At 41.0% G+C, this 15,793-nt stretch overlaps 1 protein-coding gene across 4 annotated transcripts in view; it reads right to left on the reverse strand.

Moving 5' to 3' along the window:
* The window catches only part of LOC121643956 (E3 ubiquitin-protein ligase RNF31), a 63,882-nt gene that overhangs the window by 35,599 nt on the left and 12,490 nt on the right, over positions 1-15,793 (reverse strand). For all 4 annotated transcript variants that reach the window (XM_041991605.1, XM_041991604.1, XM_041991603.1 and 1 more), the window contains 11 exons: positions 15,038-15,230; positions 11,243-11,414; positions 9,004-9,137; positions 8,725-8,897; positions 5,650-5,883; positions 5,377-5,562; positions 5,123-5,290; positions 4,844-5,029; positions 1,977-2,183; positions 1,728-1,901; positions 1,211-1,309 (listed from right to left, as the gene is read on the reverse strand). In XM_041991605.1, the coding sequence (XP_041847539.1) occupies positions 1,211-1,309; positions 1,728-1,901; positions 1,977-2,183; positions 4,844-5,029; positions 5,123-5,290; positions 5,377-5,562; positions 5,650-5,883; positions 8,725-8,897; positions 9,004-9,137; positions 11,243-11,414; positions 15,038-15,230 (1,926 nt within the window). The remainder of the gene's footprint in view (positions 1-1,210; positions 1,310-1,727; positions 1,902-1,976; positions 2,184-4,843; positions 5,030-5,122; positions 5,291-5,376; positions 5,563-5,649; positions 5,884-8,724; positions 8,898-9,003; positions 9,138-11,242; positions 11,415-15,037; positions 15,231-15,793) is intronic.

Here is a 15,793-nt window from a genome sequence, read left to right on the forward strand (position 1 = left end):
GGCATCCAAACCAAACACAGTTTAAACCCCAAGCAGTTATCTGGGAATGTAAGAAGAGCAGCTCTGTCCACTTCAGAGCTTCTGTTAATTTCTCAACTTCAAGCAAACCACATAAACAAGTTGTTATATGAAAGCAGAGACGGCTGATTAAAGAGATGTCTGTCTCATCACTGTGGGACAAAAACGATGGGAGCTAGCAGCCAGAATCACAAATCATGTTTTTTTTCTGTTTTGAGGTAAAAAGTTTGGTTTCAGCTCTAAAAACTCTGTTTCTCCCCATGTATGCGTGGGTTCTCTCCGGGTTCTCCGGTTTCCTTCCACCGTCCAAAGACATGATGTTAGGTTAACTGGTCTCTAAATTCTCCCTAGGAGTGAGTGTGTGTGTGTCCCTGTATCTGTGTTGGCCCTGTGATGGACTGGTGACCTGTCCAAGTGTACCTGCCTCTCACCTGCTGAATGAATGAATGAATGGCTTTGAAATGAATCATGAAGGTCCTACTAGTTTCCATGGAGATGAAGGAGGTGTTATAGTGAAGTATTCACTCTTGCTAACATAGACTTTCTTCACTTCTTTCTGGATCCTTGTAGTGTTTCATTGCATTGAAATGAATTGCATTAACTGTATTGCAAGTTCACTTTGGGAAGTGTTTTTAATTTCGATGGTGAATGTGGGACTATCACCTGGAAACCCGCTTAACTTATACCTTCTACTGTAGCACAGTTCCTTATCACATATTACTTTACTCATTCCTAGGATTACTTTACTAGTTCCTGCACTACATTACTAATTCCTATACTCTACTCATTTATTCATTGGTAGGACTGCTTTACTCATTCCTAGATGAATTGGGCTGCTATCCTCTGGTTTTCAGTGGAAGAATGTGGTTTTCTTTTAGGAGGAGATAACATTTACATTTTCTACTGCGTTTCAGATTAGTTTACTCTAACACAATAACACATATTTTGAATAAGAAGGTGTGGCGGTTAGCACCACAGCCTCACAGGAAGAAGGTCACTGGTTTGAGCCTTGGTTGGGGGGAGGTTCAAACAAAAAATTAATATATGATATTTTAACAGCGTTTTTGAGATGATGTTTGTGTGAGTTTTAAAGTCTTAAAGGTAAAAAAATGTACTTGAGAGGAAACACTAAATATTAACTGTTGATGAGCTCATTAGTTCCCTTGTTCTTGTTGACTGGTAGTGTACTCACATGACAGCACCAGAGAAACTTGGGGTCCTTGATTAGAGCCTGCTCAGTTAGCTTCTTGTGGAACAGCTCGTAGACTTCCGGCTCCAGACACTCTCTTAGCTGTAGACGAGACAATAACACATCTGAGAAATGAAAAGGAGGTGGGGATACTAAAAATAAGGGATGATCCTCTGAGAAGGCCAGACTGGTTGGCGTGTCCTGGGTCATCCAGCTCAGAGGACCATCTGGGCGAGCTGTATTTGAGAGATGAGGGTATATATGAAGCAGAAACATAAATATAAAGCTGTCTTCTGGTTTTAAATGATGGTATTAATGTTAAGGGTTTTATTCATGTAACCCTTGTTAAAAAACGTCCTTTTCATTGTGAGGACTGGTTATGATGGAAAGTTATTGTGCGGTCCCGATGAATGCAGCATGTCTGCAGCCTAACATTTAGGTGGAGCATCGATATTCTGATTGCAAAGGAAACTATCCGGTGGTCGCCCCACATCACTCCTTCCTTGAACAGTTTTCCTACCTGGATATCCAGTGTGGAAAAATAGCTGTTAAGGTGTTCGGGGTCATTGATGTCTGGCTCCCAGCAGACTGGACACACCATGTCTCTGATATGTTTATCTCTTACAACAATGGTGAAGTGCTGCTGGAAGCAGCCACAACACACAGAGCACTGACACGATGTCAGAGACTGCATCTGTCAAAGAACAGAGAAGCATTAGAAATGATTTCATTCTGTATTTAATGATGCTGAACTTCTACATCTTCATACCTTGCTGTGGGGAAAAACAGACAAGCAGATCGGGCACTCTTTAGCTAAAACTCTCTTGATGAACTCCCTGTCGTGTGACTCTCGTACAGCCTGCACTACGTCTTCCAGAGAGTATGATGCACCTTGTTCCAGGAGTAAGGACAGCGCCAGCTCACAGCGACCCCAGCTAGGAAGATCATACACCGCCAGGAGCCTGCGACATGTCCGCTGGAAGAGAGGAACAGAAATCATTCAGAAAACTATGTTCACTTCAGAATGAAGGAAACGTAAACGTATTTCTTCCTGTTCTTTCACACCTAACCACAGTGTTCTCCAAATCTTCACCAAGTCCTCTTAATTTACAACAGTAGTACAAATCATCTAGATCAGGATCTGGTCCAGCCCTGTCCTGGACCAGCACTGCCCCTGATTCTATTCCTGCATGTCCCTTGTCTATCTTTGAGGGGACTCTTTGCTTGATCCTGTTCCTGATGCGGTCCCAGAGACGGATGCACCTCCTCCTTTTGACTGTTCAGGTTCCTGAGTGGGTCCCAGAGAGGGACAGTCTTCTGCCTCGAGTTCCTGTTCTAAAGGGGGTCCCAAAGAGGGACGCTCCTCTGCCTGTTCATGCTCCTGAGAGGGTCCTTGCAAGGAATGCTCCTTCGTTCCTGTCCCGGGGCTCCCAGGATGTCCAGCCACAAGCCAGAGCATCCTCAGCTCCTTCATCACAGGATCTTCAGCTGTCCACCTGAGGAATCTTTGCCCCGTTGCACACCCCAGAGTGCCCTGCCTCACCGTCCGCCTGGTTCCCGGGCTGTCACCCAGAGATCCAGCTCCTGTCCATCTGGCCCCACGAGGAAAAGATCTTTTATTTCTGAAAAATGTCGTTTTATTGATGTATTACATTATGAGCTACAGCTTTTACATTTTTTTATGGTGGGCAACTAACTGACCAAAAACAAAACAAGTTTCTGTAATATGCAGATTAAATAACAATTTTATTACATTTTTAGCAACTTATTACATTAATTCCTTTATTAAAATAAAATAGCCAAAGTTAGGTTGTCTGCTTTTCTCCACCCTGCACATCCTAAAATTTAAAACCCTGTTCAAACAAAGAAAGTAGGAGAATTAAGAATGATAAGCTTGGAGTGAGTTCAAACTAAAGACGTTATAATGTTTTTCATTTTGTCTTGTCCATTTTGTGGGACCTTGTTTTATTATTCGTGTTTTAAGTCGTACTTCCTACATCATCTGAGAGAAGGTATCCTTAAGCAAGCTCAGTTTTCACATTTTCCTTGATTTTTCTGTTTTTAGTAAACTGAGCTGAAGTTTACTCGACAGCAAAATCAAACCTACAACGTACAAACTTTTGTGTGTAATTAAATCTGGATTTGCTTTCTCTCAATTTCTGAGCCAATTTCAGAAAGAAAGACACAACCAATGACCTAACTGGGGCGCTGAACCCGGCCTCTGGTACCACTGATGGGCTGTTCCTGCAGCTGTTGCAGACATCGAGAAAAAGAATCTGGGAAAAACTGCCTAAATCCCTTAATAGCCAAGACACACAGCCCCTCACCAGGCAGGCATCCAGAAGGCATCCTAACCAGATGCCTGAGCCTCCTCATGTGGCTCCTCTGGATGTGGAGGAGCAGCAGTTCTACTCTGACCTCCTCCTGAATGACCGAGCTTCTCACACTATCTCTGAAGGAGAGTCCAAACACCCTGAGCAGGAAACTCAACTCAGCCACTTGTATTCATGATCTTTTTCTTTCCATCACTACCTACAGCTGTTGATCACAGGTTAGGGTAGATGTATGAATGTAGACTTTAGATCGACCAGTAAATTGAGAACTGCATCTTGACATTAATTAATTTAATTCTCCTTAAGATTTAAATCAATTGAATTATTAATTAATTAATTATTAATTGAACCTTATTTGTATAGGACCAACACAACAACCAACAGCGTAATTTCAGGGCACATTACAGACAAATCAACTTGAGCCAATTCATTGTCCTCCAATTAGTATTAATACAAGTCAAACCATAAAAAATAATATCCTGGTTAAGGAAACCAAATCTGATTAATACATTTTTCATCTTCAAAAATCATTCAAACTGAATTCTGTCCCATTATTCATTCCACTCTTTTGCCTTGTTAAAATTTAATATGAGCCACATTTTAATAATTTATAGTTCATTTCTCATATAACTTATCACCTAAATTTTGCTTCTCATATCACACACTTCACGACACTTATTTCACGTCCAGTTAATTTTTCACGTACATATTTTCTATCCGTATTTCATGATTTTTGCTCAGTGCTGCGGTTTGTTTCAAGTGTTGAATAAATATTTTAACTGGTCATTGTTGGGTGTTTCCTTTCTCAAAAATTAAGTACAATTCCCCCAACAGCTCTTGATTAGCAAGAGACCGCTTTATTTTAATGATCTATTTAGTTCACTCGACGGCGAGGGTGGTGCCCTGGATGTCCAGTTCTCTGATTAAACATAATTACGCTACATTATTATTATTGTTGTTTTTGTTTTAATTACAGTGATGGTGATGTTGATAGTGACAGCTATTGGTGGGTTTTGGGCAACTAATGTAAATTATTGAAGTATTTATTTGAAATATAAATTTTGTTAGTGGGATGTAAATGTGGATTATGTGAGTGGTATTGGGATTGGTGCTGGTTAAAGTAATGAATAGAAAACCTTTTTTTTTGTTTGGCAAGGATGTATTGTGAATGTTTGTATTTTATATTAATGGTTTAACTTTCTGAATGTTACTGACCCAGAGGAATAGCAGCAGCAGTGAGCTGCAGCTAATGGGGCCCCAGATACACAATAAAACCATCTAAGAGCAGAAGATGAGTTCTCACCTGTTTGTCAGGGTGGTGGATGTCTACTGGAGAATCAGGCTTGTCGTTCCAAATTCTCTTGTTAAAGGGCTCCAGGAGGGGTCTCTGAAGAAGAGTCAGGGCTCCTCTTACCTCACCACCACTTTGCCTCAAAACCTCATGACACTGAGTTTCATCACTGAAGCCCAGGAAGCTCAGCTCCTTCACCTGAGGAGAGGAGGAACAGAAATGGTGTCATCTTTAGACAAGAGTCTGATTAAACATTAGCGTTTATATCTAAACGTCTGAACAACTCGACACCTTGGCGAGTCGGTCTCTCAGAGCCTGTCTAGCAGCTCTCTCAGAGTCTCCTCCAGCATTCAGCCAAGCCTGCTTGGCTTCGGCTCGGGACAGCTGGATCACTCTCTGAACATCTGCCGAGTCTGCTTGTTCCCCAGCAACCTCAGCAGGAGCATTACATGATGTGTTCTGTGTTAGATGAAAATCATGATTGTCAGAGGGACATACATGTGGGATCAAATGGAACTTAATCTACACAAAGAGAAGATACTAACATCATGCTCCATCAAGGTCTGGTCAGAAACACACTGAAAGGAGGACGTTGCTACTGTAAGTCTGATTTGGTCTAAAAGAAGAGGCAGCTCTGTCTTTAACCAGCCGCGGGACAGGACGCTGCTCCTGCCAGCCACCCTCATGCTCGTGTAAACCTCTTCTGGACTCACTCCTTTCTTCTCTCCATCCTAACATGGACAAAAAGGAAAAATACTCTAGAGTACAGTCGGATGACGAAGTTTCAGTACATAGAAGAAGTGATTAAGGTGACTTGCCCTGATCAGCTGAATTAGCTTCAGCCCCTCCTCCTTCATCAGCTTCTGCCTCCAGGACTCTAGGTTTTCAGGGGCCAGCTCTTTGGGCTTGATTGGCAAGGCAGGGACCCGTCTTACAGGTGAGGGAGGGTGGAGCTTCACGGGCAGGGGTGCAGGTTCTGGACGGGCCAGGTCACACATCTCACACATTGTAGCAGGGGAGTAGTTCAGATAGGTACAGAACTGGCACACCCACTGGGACAGAGACACAGTCAGAGAGGGAGAATCACAAACTGGTCTCTGATCACAGGCTACAACTGGCTTTACTTATCACTGGGATCAAATAAAATACTATATTAAATTGCAAATGCCTTATGGTGCTTTCCAGTTGTCTCGTAATTCCGAGCGTCGACAGTAGGTGATGTCATTACCAGGTAGCTGGCATTCCAGCTGAACTTCTCCAAAATAGCTAATTTGTGAGCATCTACAAACGCCGTAGAAAGTTTAAAAAGTGGTACCCCTGTTGTAAAAGTATACACCATGAGAACTCCAGACATGTTTGGTGATAATGTTTAAATCACACATATTGATGCAATTTTTTACAAACAAGCCTGCTGTAACAACGTAATTATCGCTAACAAGAATTTGCTGCTGTTTACACTAAAAAACTGAATGGACACAAAATAAATGATAAAGAATTTTAATAAAGAAAGTGGTACTAGGCACAGCCATTTTAATCTGGAATCTCGGGGTTCTCTGAAACTTACAAGTTTGCTGTTTGTAAAAGCATTTCCAACAAAAAAACCCTCAGAATTCAGAGAACAACTGGAACATTTCTCAATCTTTTTAGTGTCAAATGACTTAAAATGAAATAGTGTTTAAATGTTAGAGTGGAAATGGATTATTCAGTCCATCGTTAAAAAAAAAAGTTAGATTAAACATTTGCCAGATTAAAGGTTAGCTAGATTAAGGGTCAGCTAGAATACATGTTAGCTAAACTAAAGCTTATCTGGAATAAGGTTTAGCTGTATTAAAAGTTAGATGGATTAAAAGTTAGCTGGATTAAAGGTTATTCAGATTAAAGTTTAGCTGGATTAAAAATTAGGTAGACTAAAGGTTAGCCGAACTGAAGGTTAGCTAGATTAAAATTTTGGATTAAAGGTTAACTGGATTAAAGTTAAGCAGATGGAAATTAGTTTAAGGCTAACTCTGGTATAATGCATCAAATGCCAACATTTATGTTTGAAATTGTACATGGTCCCTCATAAATAAAGGAAAAACCCTGATTAAAGTTTAGCTGGATTAAAAATTAACTTGGTGATTAACTGAGGATTTTCTTTGCCACGGTCTTCTCGTGCAGCTGAGAATGGAGGATTGAATCAAAGAGAAGACTTGATCCAATCCGTTGGTTTCTGTAGCTAGGTCATTATTTTTATGAATTTGTTTAAATATTAGAAATCACTTTGACTTAATTGGATTAAAATTGGACTACAATTACCTGCATTGTGTAACAGTGAATTGAAATGACTTTATGTGAACTGAGGCTGTATAAAGAAGGCTTAATTAACCTGAATTGATTAGACAGATGAGGATGAGGTGTCTCAGTATGACTGAAGTTTTCATACAGAAATGTTTTGTCCATGTCCTTTCCTGTCAAGAAATTCTCATTGTACTATTTTTATTAAACCAGACCAAAGACTGTAGTCATAGGTATTTCCATGGCTAGGAGGAAAATTTTAATTTACGCAAAATACGCTGACCATCCACTTCATCAGGTTTGACCCTCTTTTTCCTTCAGAACTGCCTTAATTCTTGGTGTGATAGATTTAATATGGTGGTGAAAATATTCCAGAGATTTTGCTTTATATTGACATGATAGCGTCACACAGTTGCTGCAGGTTTGTCAGCTGCACATCCACGATGAGGATCTCCTGTTTGACCACATCCCAGGGGTGCTCTATTGGATTGAAATGTGGTGGCTGTGGAGGCCGTTGGAGTCCAGTGAACTGATTGTCATGTTCAAGAGAGCAGTTGTAGATGATTTGAGCTTTATGAAAAGGTGCACTATCCTGTTGGACGTAGCCATCAGAAGATGCTGCACTGTGGTCATAAAGTCATGGACTTGGTCAGCAACAGCACTCAGAAAGGCTGTGGTGGTTAAATCATGTCCACTTTGATTTGGGTCAAAGTTGGCCAGGAAGTGGAGCTGAAATGGAGACTCATCAGACCTGGCATCAGTTTCCATCTTCTAGTGCTTAGTTTTGGTGAGTCTGTGTGAATTGTAGTCTCACTTTCCTGTTCTTAGTACACGGTGTGGTCTTCTGCTGCTGCAGTCCATCTGCATCATGGTTGGACATGTTGTGTTTTCAGAGATGCTATTCTGCAGACCTTAGTTGGAACCAGTGCTCATTTCATTTCCTGTTGCCCTTCTATAATCTCCAACCAGTCTTCCCATTCTCCTCTGACACCAATAAGACATTTTGTTACAGACAAATTCTGCTCACTGGATATTTTCTCTTCTTCAGATCATTCTCTGTTAACCTAGAGATGGTTGTGTGTGAAAATCCCAGTAGATGAGCAGCTTCTGAAATACCCAGACCAACAACCATGGCATGTTCATCCTGCATGATGGTTCCCATCCTTTACTGAATGAGTTGCAGCTTCTTCCTTCCTGGATGATGGTTCCCATCCTTTACAGAGTAAGTTTCAGCTTCTTCCCTCCTGCATGATGGTTCCCAGACGGAGATTCTTTGTGCCCAAACGAAAAACTAAACATTACATAAAGACCTTTGTTCCTGCTGACATTATTGAATTGAAAAAGTTGAAGTGTTAGTTTGCACAAATATTTATATATATATCAACTCTATTCTATTCTATTCTATTCTAGCAGACGCTTTTATCCAAAGCGACTTACATTTGAGAGTAAGAACAACACAAGCAAGAATTCAAACAAGATGGGACGTCATAATTAAGTGATTGTCACAATCTACACAGATTTTTAGTAATTTCCATATTTATTTATTTATTCAAGGCATTAGAGGCTGTTGTTTTCAGTATTTTAACTGAACATGAAGTAAACAGACTCTGTAAACCAACCTGACTATCGGGGTCACCGGGCATGCCCAGAACAGGTGCTGGTGGTCTGGGGGGCGTGACTGGTGGGTGTGAAGGGGTCACTGGAGGGCGTGTGGCCAAGCGAGGTCTTTCACAGACTTCGCACAGAATACTGCTGGTTGCATTCACCATAGTACAGCTCTTACAGTGCCACTCTGATAACAACACACACACACACACACAGAACAGGATTTATTTGATTTATCTGCATCTCCTGGCTAAATACACAACCACTAAACAAAAACAAAAGAGGACACAGACCAGTGACTGTGGCAGCCTGACATTCCTCCACTTTGAAGCTGTTTGATTCCAAGCGAGGATGCTCACATTGTTCACACAGCACAGAATGGACCGAGTTCACTTTAGTGCAGTGAAGGCAACACCAGGTGAAAGAGCTGAAACCAGAGAGGAGAATACACCGTCCACATCACTCAGGCTGCTGACCCTCTGAGTTACCATGGAAACAGTAACAGTGGAACTCAACTGTGGAAAAGTGTGTATAATGTATAGATGCGAACAAAACTGTTGGTACCCTCCGGTTAATGAAAGAAAAACAAAGGTCACAGAAATAACTTAGATGGTGTAAACAGAGAGTGGTAAGAGTAAATAAGATCTGATAACCCATCGGCTTTCGACAGGAGAATGCGACCTACAGACGTGGACAAAATTGTTGGTACCCTTCGGTTAATGAAAGAAAAACTCACAATGGTCACAGAAATAACTTGAATCTGACAAAAGTAATAATAAATAAAAATTCTATGAAATTTTAACCAATGAAAGTCAGACATTGTTTTTCAACCATGTTTCAACAGAAATATTTAAAAAATAAATTCATGAAACATGGACAAAAATGATGGTACCCCTAGAAAAGACTGAAAATAATGTGGCCAAAGGGACATGTTAATCCAAGGTGTGTCCACTAATTAGCATCACAGGTGTCTACAATCCGTCAGTGGGCCTAAATATAGGGCTACAGGTTGTCACTGTGCTGTTTGGTGACATGGTGTGTACCACACTCAACATGGACCAGAGGAAGCAAAGAAATAGTTGGCTCATGAGATTAGAAAGAAAATTATAGACAAGCATGTTAAAGGTAAAGGCTATAATTGAAGGTAGACCAGAGCCGTTTGGGTTATTGTTTTGTAAGCTAGAAGCAGAGCTTTGAATCTGATGCTCTGCAACTGGAAGCCAGTGGAGAGCGATTAGCAGCGGAGTGACATGAGCTCTTTTGGGCTGGTTGAAGACCAGACGTGCTGCTTCGTTCTGGATCATCTGCAGAGGTTTAACTGAGCATGCAGGCAGGCCAGCCAGTAAGGAGTTGCAGTAGTCAATGCGTGAAATGACCAGAGCCTGGACCAGAAGCTGGGCCGTGTGTTCAGTCAGGTAGGGTCTGATCCTCCTGATGTTGTAGAGAACAAATCGGCAAGATCGAGCAACCAAAGCAACATGGTTCTTAAAGGTCAGCTGGTTGTCTACCATGACACCTAGATTCCTGGTAGAAGACGTAGGCACAAGTGTGATAGAGTCAAGCTGCACGCTTATCTGTGGTGGTAAGGAAGGATTGGCTGGAAAGACAATAAGCTCAGTCTTGGACTGATTTAGCTGAAGGTGGCGATCCTTCATCCATGTCGAGATATCAGCAAGGCATGCTGATATTCACATTGAGACGGTTGTGTCGTCAGGTGGGAAAGAAAGGAAAAGAGAAGAGGGCCAAGCACCGAGCCCTGAGGCACCCCTGTTGTCAGCCTATCTGATCTAGACATTCCCCCTCACCAAGATACTTTGAAGGATCCTCCTGTGAGGTAGGACATAAACCACAAGATGACAGATCCTAAGATGCCAAGCTCCGAGAGTGTGGAGAACAGTATATGATGGTTGACCGTGTCAAAGGCAGCAGACAGGTCCAGCAGTACAAGGATTGAGGACTGACCTGTGGATCTGACAACCCGTAGGGAATCAGTAACTGACAGGAGAGCAGTTTCAGTAGAGTGACCTTGCCTATAGCCAGACTGATACGGATCTAACAGGTTGTTGTCTTGGAGGAACTGTGAGACCTGACAGAAGTCGACGCACTCTAGTAGTTTAGACATGAATCGACGCAGTGAGACCAGCTGGTAGTTTTCAACCGGGGCTGGGTTGAGTGTGGGTTTCTTCAGCAGCGGGGTAACCCGAGCTTGCTTGAAGGCAGAGGGAAAGACACCGGATTTAAGAGAGGAGGTGATAATATGGGTTACTGCAGTTTTGATTGCAGGTAAAATGCTCTGCAGGATGTCAGGGGGAACAGGATCAAGAGGACAGGTCATGGGTGTTTCTACACATCAGACAGTATGTCTGTCTGCAGCCCTCCCTCACACTCATTAGAACCTTTTACTTTTTATAACTTTCTCTTTATAACTTTTTATTTTATAACATGGCTGTCATTCTCTACTGAGAAACATTGCCACCCATTGAAATTTCTTCAGAAATGTTCTGGTTTATTTTGATGAGTAACAATCCAGACCTGCCACTGCTCCTGTTTTTGGACGAAGATGATGATGATGTGACAGCTGTTCGACGATGGTTGGCCCTCTCAGGATAAGAGTGATACAGTCTATCACACTCAGAGCAGAGTCCCTGGAGACAGGTCAGGCAGTGGGCAGAGATACGGAATATTCCACAAATCGTACAGTTCTCTAAAGCAGAGACAGACATCACATCATTATATTCCTCCTCCCACACCACAACATGTTACAACACTATGGACACCAGCTGGTTGTTTCTATCAGGAGCAGGTCAACCAGAAAAAGGATAATCTCTTCTTATCTTTCCAACAATGAAAACATCTGTCCGCAAAACTTGCAGACAGATGTGAAGGACCACAAGGGATGGAAGTAGTTGCTAGTCTTGTTGTCAGTGCAGTGTGAGCAGATACTTGATTGTGACAGACCCATCCTGAACATCCTTTGTCCTGTATAATGAGTTCTATGAAGATATTTTAATTGTATTGCATGTTTGAATTCTTAGTCATTTTAAAGGTGTTTAAACATATGTAACCATTCATTTTGATTAAAGGTACTGGATAAGTCAGCCTCCCATTTTAAAGTTGAGTGAGAGATTGAATCTTCTAGCTTATATTAGTTTTTGTTTTTTGTTTTTTAAATAGCATTCAGGCATCGAGATTTTAAGAATTCTACTACCCTGCTAGCTGCAAGTTTAATTGGCTAATGATATATTTGTTACACATAATAGATTTAAGCTGGTGATATTCTAAAAAATATTGTGCTGATTGTTCCATATTGTGAAGCAAGTACATCAAATGACAAGAAGTTTCCTTTGTTTATTATATGCTCTGTTTTATTCCTTCATTTTTCCGTTGAGTGAAATTAATCATCTTTTTGTTTTGCAGGATGTCAGGGTTGTTCCAGAGGGGTGTAAACTTGCATGGAATAAGTGAAGATTTAATTATTTTTAGAAATCCCCACCAGGCCACTAAAGAGGAACTGATATTGACGCTTTTAAAACACTGATGTGTTTTGATGGTTGAGCTGATGAATGGCAGGTCAGAGATAACCAGATCCTCACACAATGCTTGCTCTACATCTAACCATGGTTCATCCAGACTGCTAGGTTTAAGACATTTGGACATATATTGCAGCTTGTTAGCTAAGAAATAGTGATTGAAGTTGGGTAGCTCCAATCCACCTCTGTCTTTAGTCTGTTGCTTTTAGTTTTTAGACTGATACGTGATGGCTTGTTTTTCCATAGAAATTTAGATATATGTGAGTCCAGTGACTTAAACCAGCTGGAGGATGGTTTAGTGGGTATCACTGAAAACAGGTAGTTGACTTTAGGTTGAACTATCATTGTGCCGAACTGTGCCGACCCTCCCCATGAGTGATATGGGTAAGCGCCTCCACCGTGAGAGATCATCCGCTATTGCTTTAAGAAGCTGGTCATAATTTAACTTTCTTAGTTCTGATAACCTGGGGGGAATGGTTATATCTAATGTTTCCAGACTGTATTGTAGTATTGGGTATGTTTTGTAGGTCACAGTTGATGGGCATAATAATAGTCTTAGACCAGTTAATAGAGTAGTCAGATATTGATGAGAATGTGTTAATAAGTGTGATTGTCTGGGGGAGAGATGTCGGTGAGTTCTGGAGGAAAAGTAATACATCATCAGCATAAAGGCTTATCTTGTGTTCTATATTTTTGGCATGGATTCCTTTAATCTCTTTATTTTGTCTTATGGCAGCAGCTAGGGGTTCAATAAAAATAGCAAAGAGTGATGGAGAAAGCGGGCAGCCCTGTCTGGTGCCTCTCTGCAAACAGAAGCTTGGAGAAGTTTGATCATTGGTCTTCACACATGCGTTTGGGTTGTTATATAATATTTTTATCCAGTCTATGAAAGATGACCCAAACCCAAATTTGCAAATAAAAATTTCCAGTTAACTCGGTCAAATGCTTTTTCTGCATCCAAAGAAATGACTGTGAATTCCAGATTATGTAGGGTAGAATAATCTAATATGTTAATTAATCTGCATGTTAGTAGAGGAATTTCTACCTTTAATAAAGCCTGTTTGGTCAGGATGTATTATTAGAGGGGTTATTTTTTCTATCCTTCTGGCCAGAGGTTTGTTGATTATTTTAAGATCTACATTTATTAATAAAATTGGACGGTAACTGGATGGAAGTGTCGGGTCTTTTCCTGGTAGAGTAGAGAGTAATATTAGCTAGGTTCATATTTGAAGGTATTTTTTGTTTTCCTTAATTTCTATTATCATATTGTTGAAAAAAAAAAAAAAAAAAAAAAAAAAAAAATCTGGACCTGGAACATCTGGACCAGGACTATCTGGACCTGGGTCATCTGGACCCAGAACATCTGGACCAGGACTATCTGGACCTGGGTCATCTGGACCCAGAACATCTGGACCAGGACCAGCTGAACCTGGGGCTTTATTGTTGGGCATATGCTGGAGGGCTCATGGAGTTCATCGATTGAAAGAAGTCAATCCAAGACCGTTTTATTTTCATGTTTTAATTTTGGAAGATTGATGTTACTAAGAAACTCATCAATATCCTCATCTGTTGTGTTTAGTTGTGATTTATATAGTTTTATAGAATTCTCTAAAGGTGTTATCTATCTTGTCAGGGTTGTGGCTGATGTTTCCTTCTGGATCTTTCACAGAGGAAATTGTTGTTTTCTCCTTGTTTGTTTTTAACTGATTAGCCAGGAACTTTCCATGTTTTGTTGGCATGTTCAAAGTTCTCCAAACAAGGTCTTTGCACCGTTTTATCTATTAATTTGTTAAGTTCAAGTTTAGCTTTCCTCATAGCGTTCAGTGTGTGTTCTTCTGAGGAGACATGGTAAGCTCCTCTAAGGATTTAATTCTGAGTTCTAACTCTGAAATTCTCAAAGTTTCCTTCTTTTTCTTATGAAAAGAAAAGGAAATTATTTTCCCTCTCATTACTGCTTTTCCTGCTTCCCAAAGAACACACACTGAAGTTTCTGGCAGGTCGTTGTTTTCTAGATATAAGGACCATTCTCTTTTAAAGTAGCTGATAAACTCAGGATCTTTAAGTAATGACGTATTAAATCTCCAGTTTCTAGTTGCTGGTTTATTGTTCTTACTTCTCATTGTGAATGATACTGGTGCGTGATCACTAATGCTAATAGGATGGATTCTGATTTCTGACATGTCATTCATCAGTGAGCTGCTAGTTAAGAAATAATCTAATCTAGAATAGGAATGGTGAACTGAAGAGAAGAAGGTGTATTCTCTTAGTGTGGGATGGTGAGAGCGCCAAGCATCACAGAGACCAAAATCCTTCATGTTTAACAGTTTCTGAGGATTTCCAGACTCAATGAGCTCCTGCCATCATTTTCTCTCATATTGATTATTGATTCACAAAATGGTCATAACTGGACTCAAACCTGTAGAATGACAGAACAGAAAGGCCTAAAAATCTCTGTCAGGAAAAGTTCATATCACTGCTGTATCATCCTCAGTTTTAATCTTGAGAATCATAAGATACTTAAATATGCCTGTGTTTTATGCTGTAGTTTTTAATAACACACTCCAACCCCATCCTTTAGATCATACACTTATACAATATCTACTGTGTTATTATAGGTGCACTGTTCTAGTTTCATATGTGACCTGCCATGGGACAACAATTACAACTTAGCTTCTATGCTAACTCTGTGCACACTGACAATGTGTATTTCCACTTTTGTTTATTAATGTTGCAATGTTTAACTTTCAAATAAATAAACACTGAAAGTGTATGTGTGTGTTTAGTTTCCTCTCCTCACCTGGATGCTTGTTGGAACTGGTAGAAAAAATCTCAGTGGACCTGACGGCTTTGAGGTTGGTGGAGAGGGAGTGGCTGCTGCTCCTGGAGGAGCAGTGGTGGAGGGGGAACGCTAGAGACTTGGTCTGACTGTCTGGATGACATGAGGAGGAGGAAGAGTGGCAGAGCACAGCATCAGTGTTCAGACCCACATCCTGAAAGAAGGGAAGAGAGACAAAAAGCTGACTCAACTTGAAACGAGAGTTGGTTCAGAATTTTCAGACCACCAAGTCAGGAGAAAAGTTGGCTGCGTCAGGTAAGAAGTAAACGTGTTGGTGTAGACAGGATGCACTACCAGTTGACCTGGAAAACAGTCGAGTCCTGAATGTTACCCTGAGCACAGAGACAGCAACGCCGCATTGTTCCCTCCCAAAAGTATGAATCATGTTCTCCTGTCACCATCCAACGATGAAAAACCCAGCCCTAAAAAACCAAGAGGAGCTTCAAAGATGCTCCTGATCTCATGACCTCATCTGGTCTTCACCGGCACTGAATGGAGTCACACTAAGCTAAGCTACACTTCTGCAAGCGGTCAGACAGGAACCCACTGCTTTCCAACCTGGGGTTCCTGACCCCCTGAGGAGAACGCCCAAGTCTGCAGAGGGTGTAGCAGCTCTTCACTCCACGGAGGGAGTCAAAATCAGAATAAATCAAAAATAAATCATCCCTGTTAAATTTCTTTGGTTCTAGAATGAAATGAGCAAGGACTCATCGTGGA

Source organism: Melanotaenia boesemani, chromosome 8, assembly GCF_017639745.1.
Source record: "Melanotaenia boesemani isolate fMelBoe1 chromosome 8, fMelBoe1.pri, whole genome shotgun sequence".
Lineage (NCBI taxonomy): Eukaryota > Metazoa > Chordata > Actinopteri > Atheriniformes > Melanotaeniidae > Melanotaenia > Melanotaenia boesemani.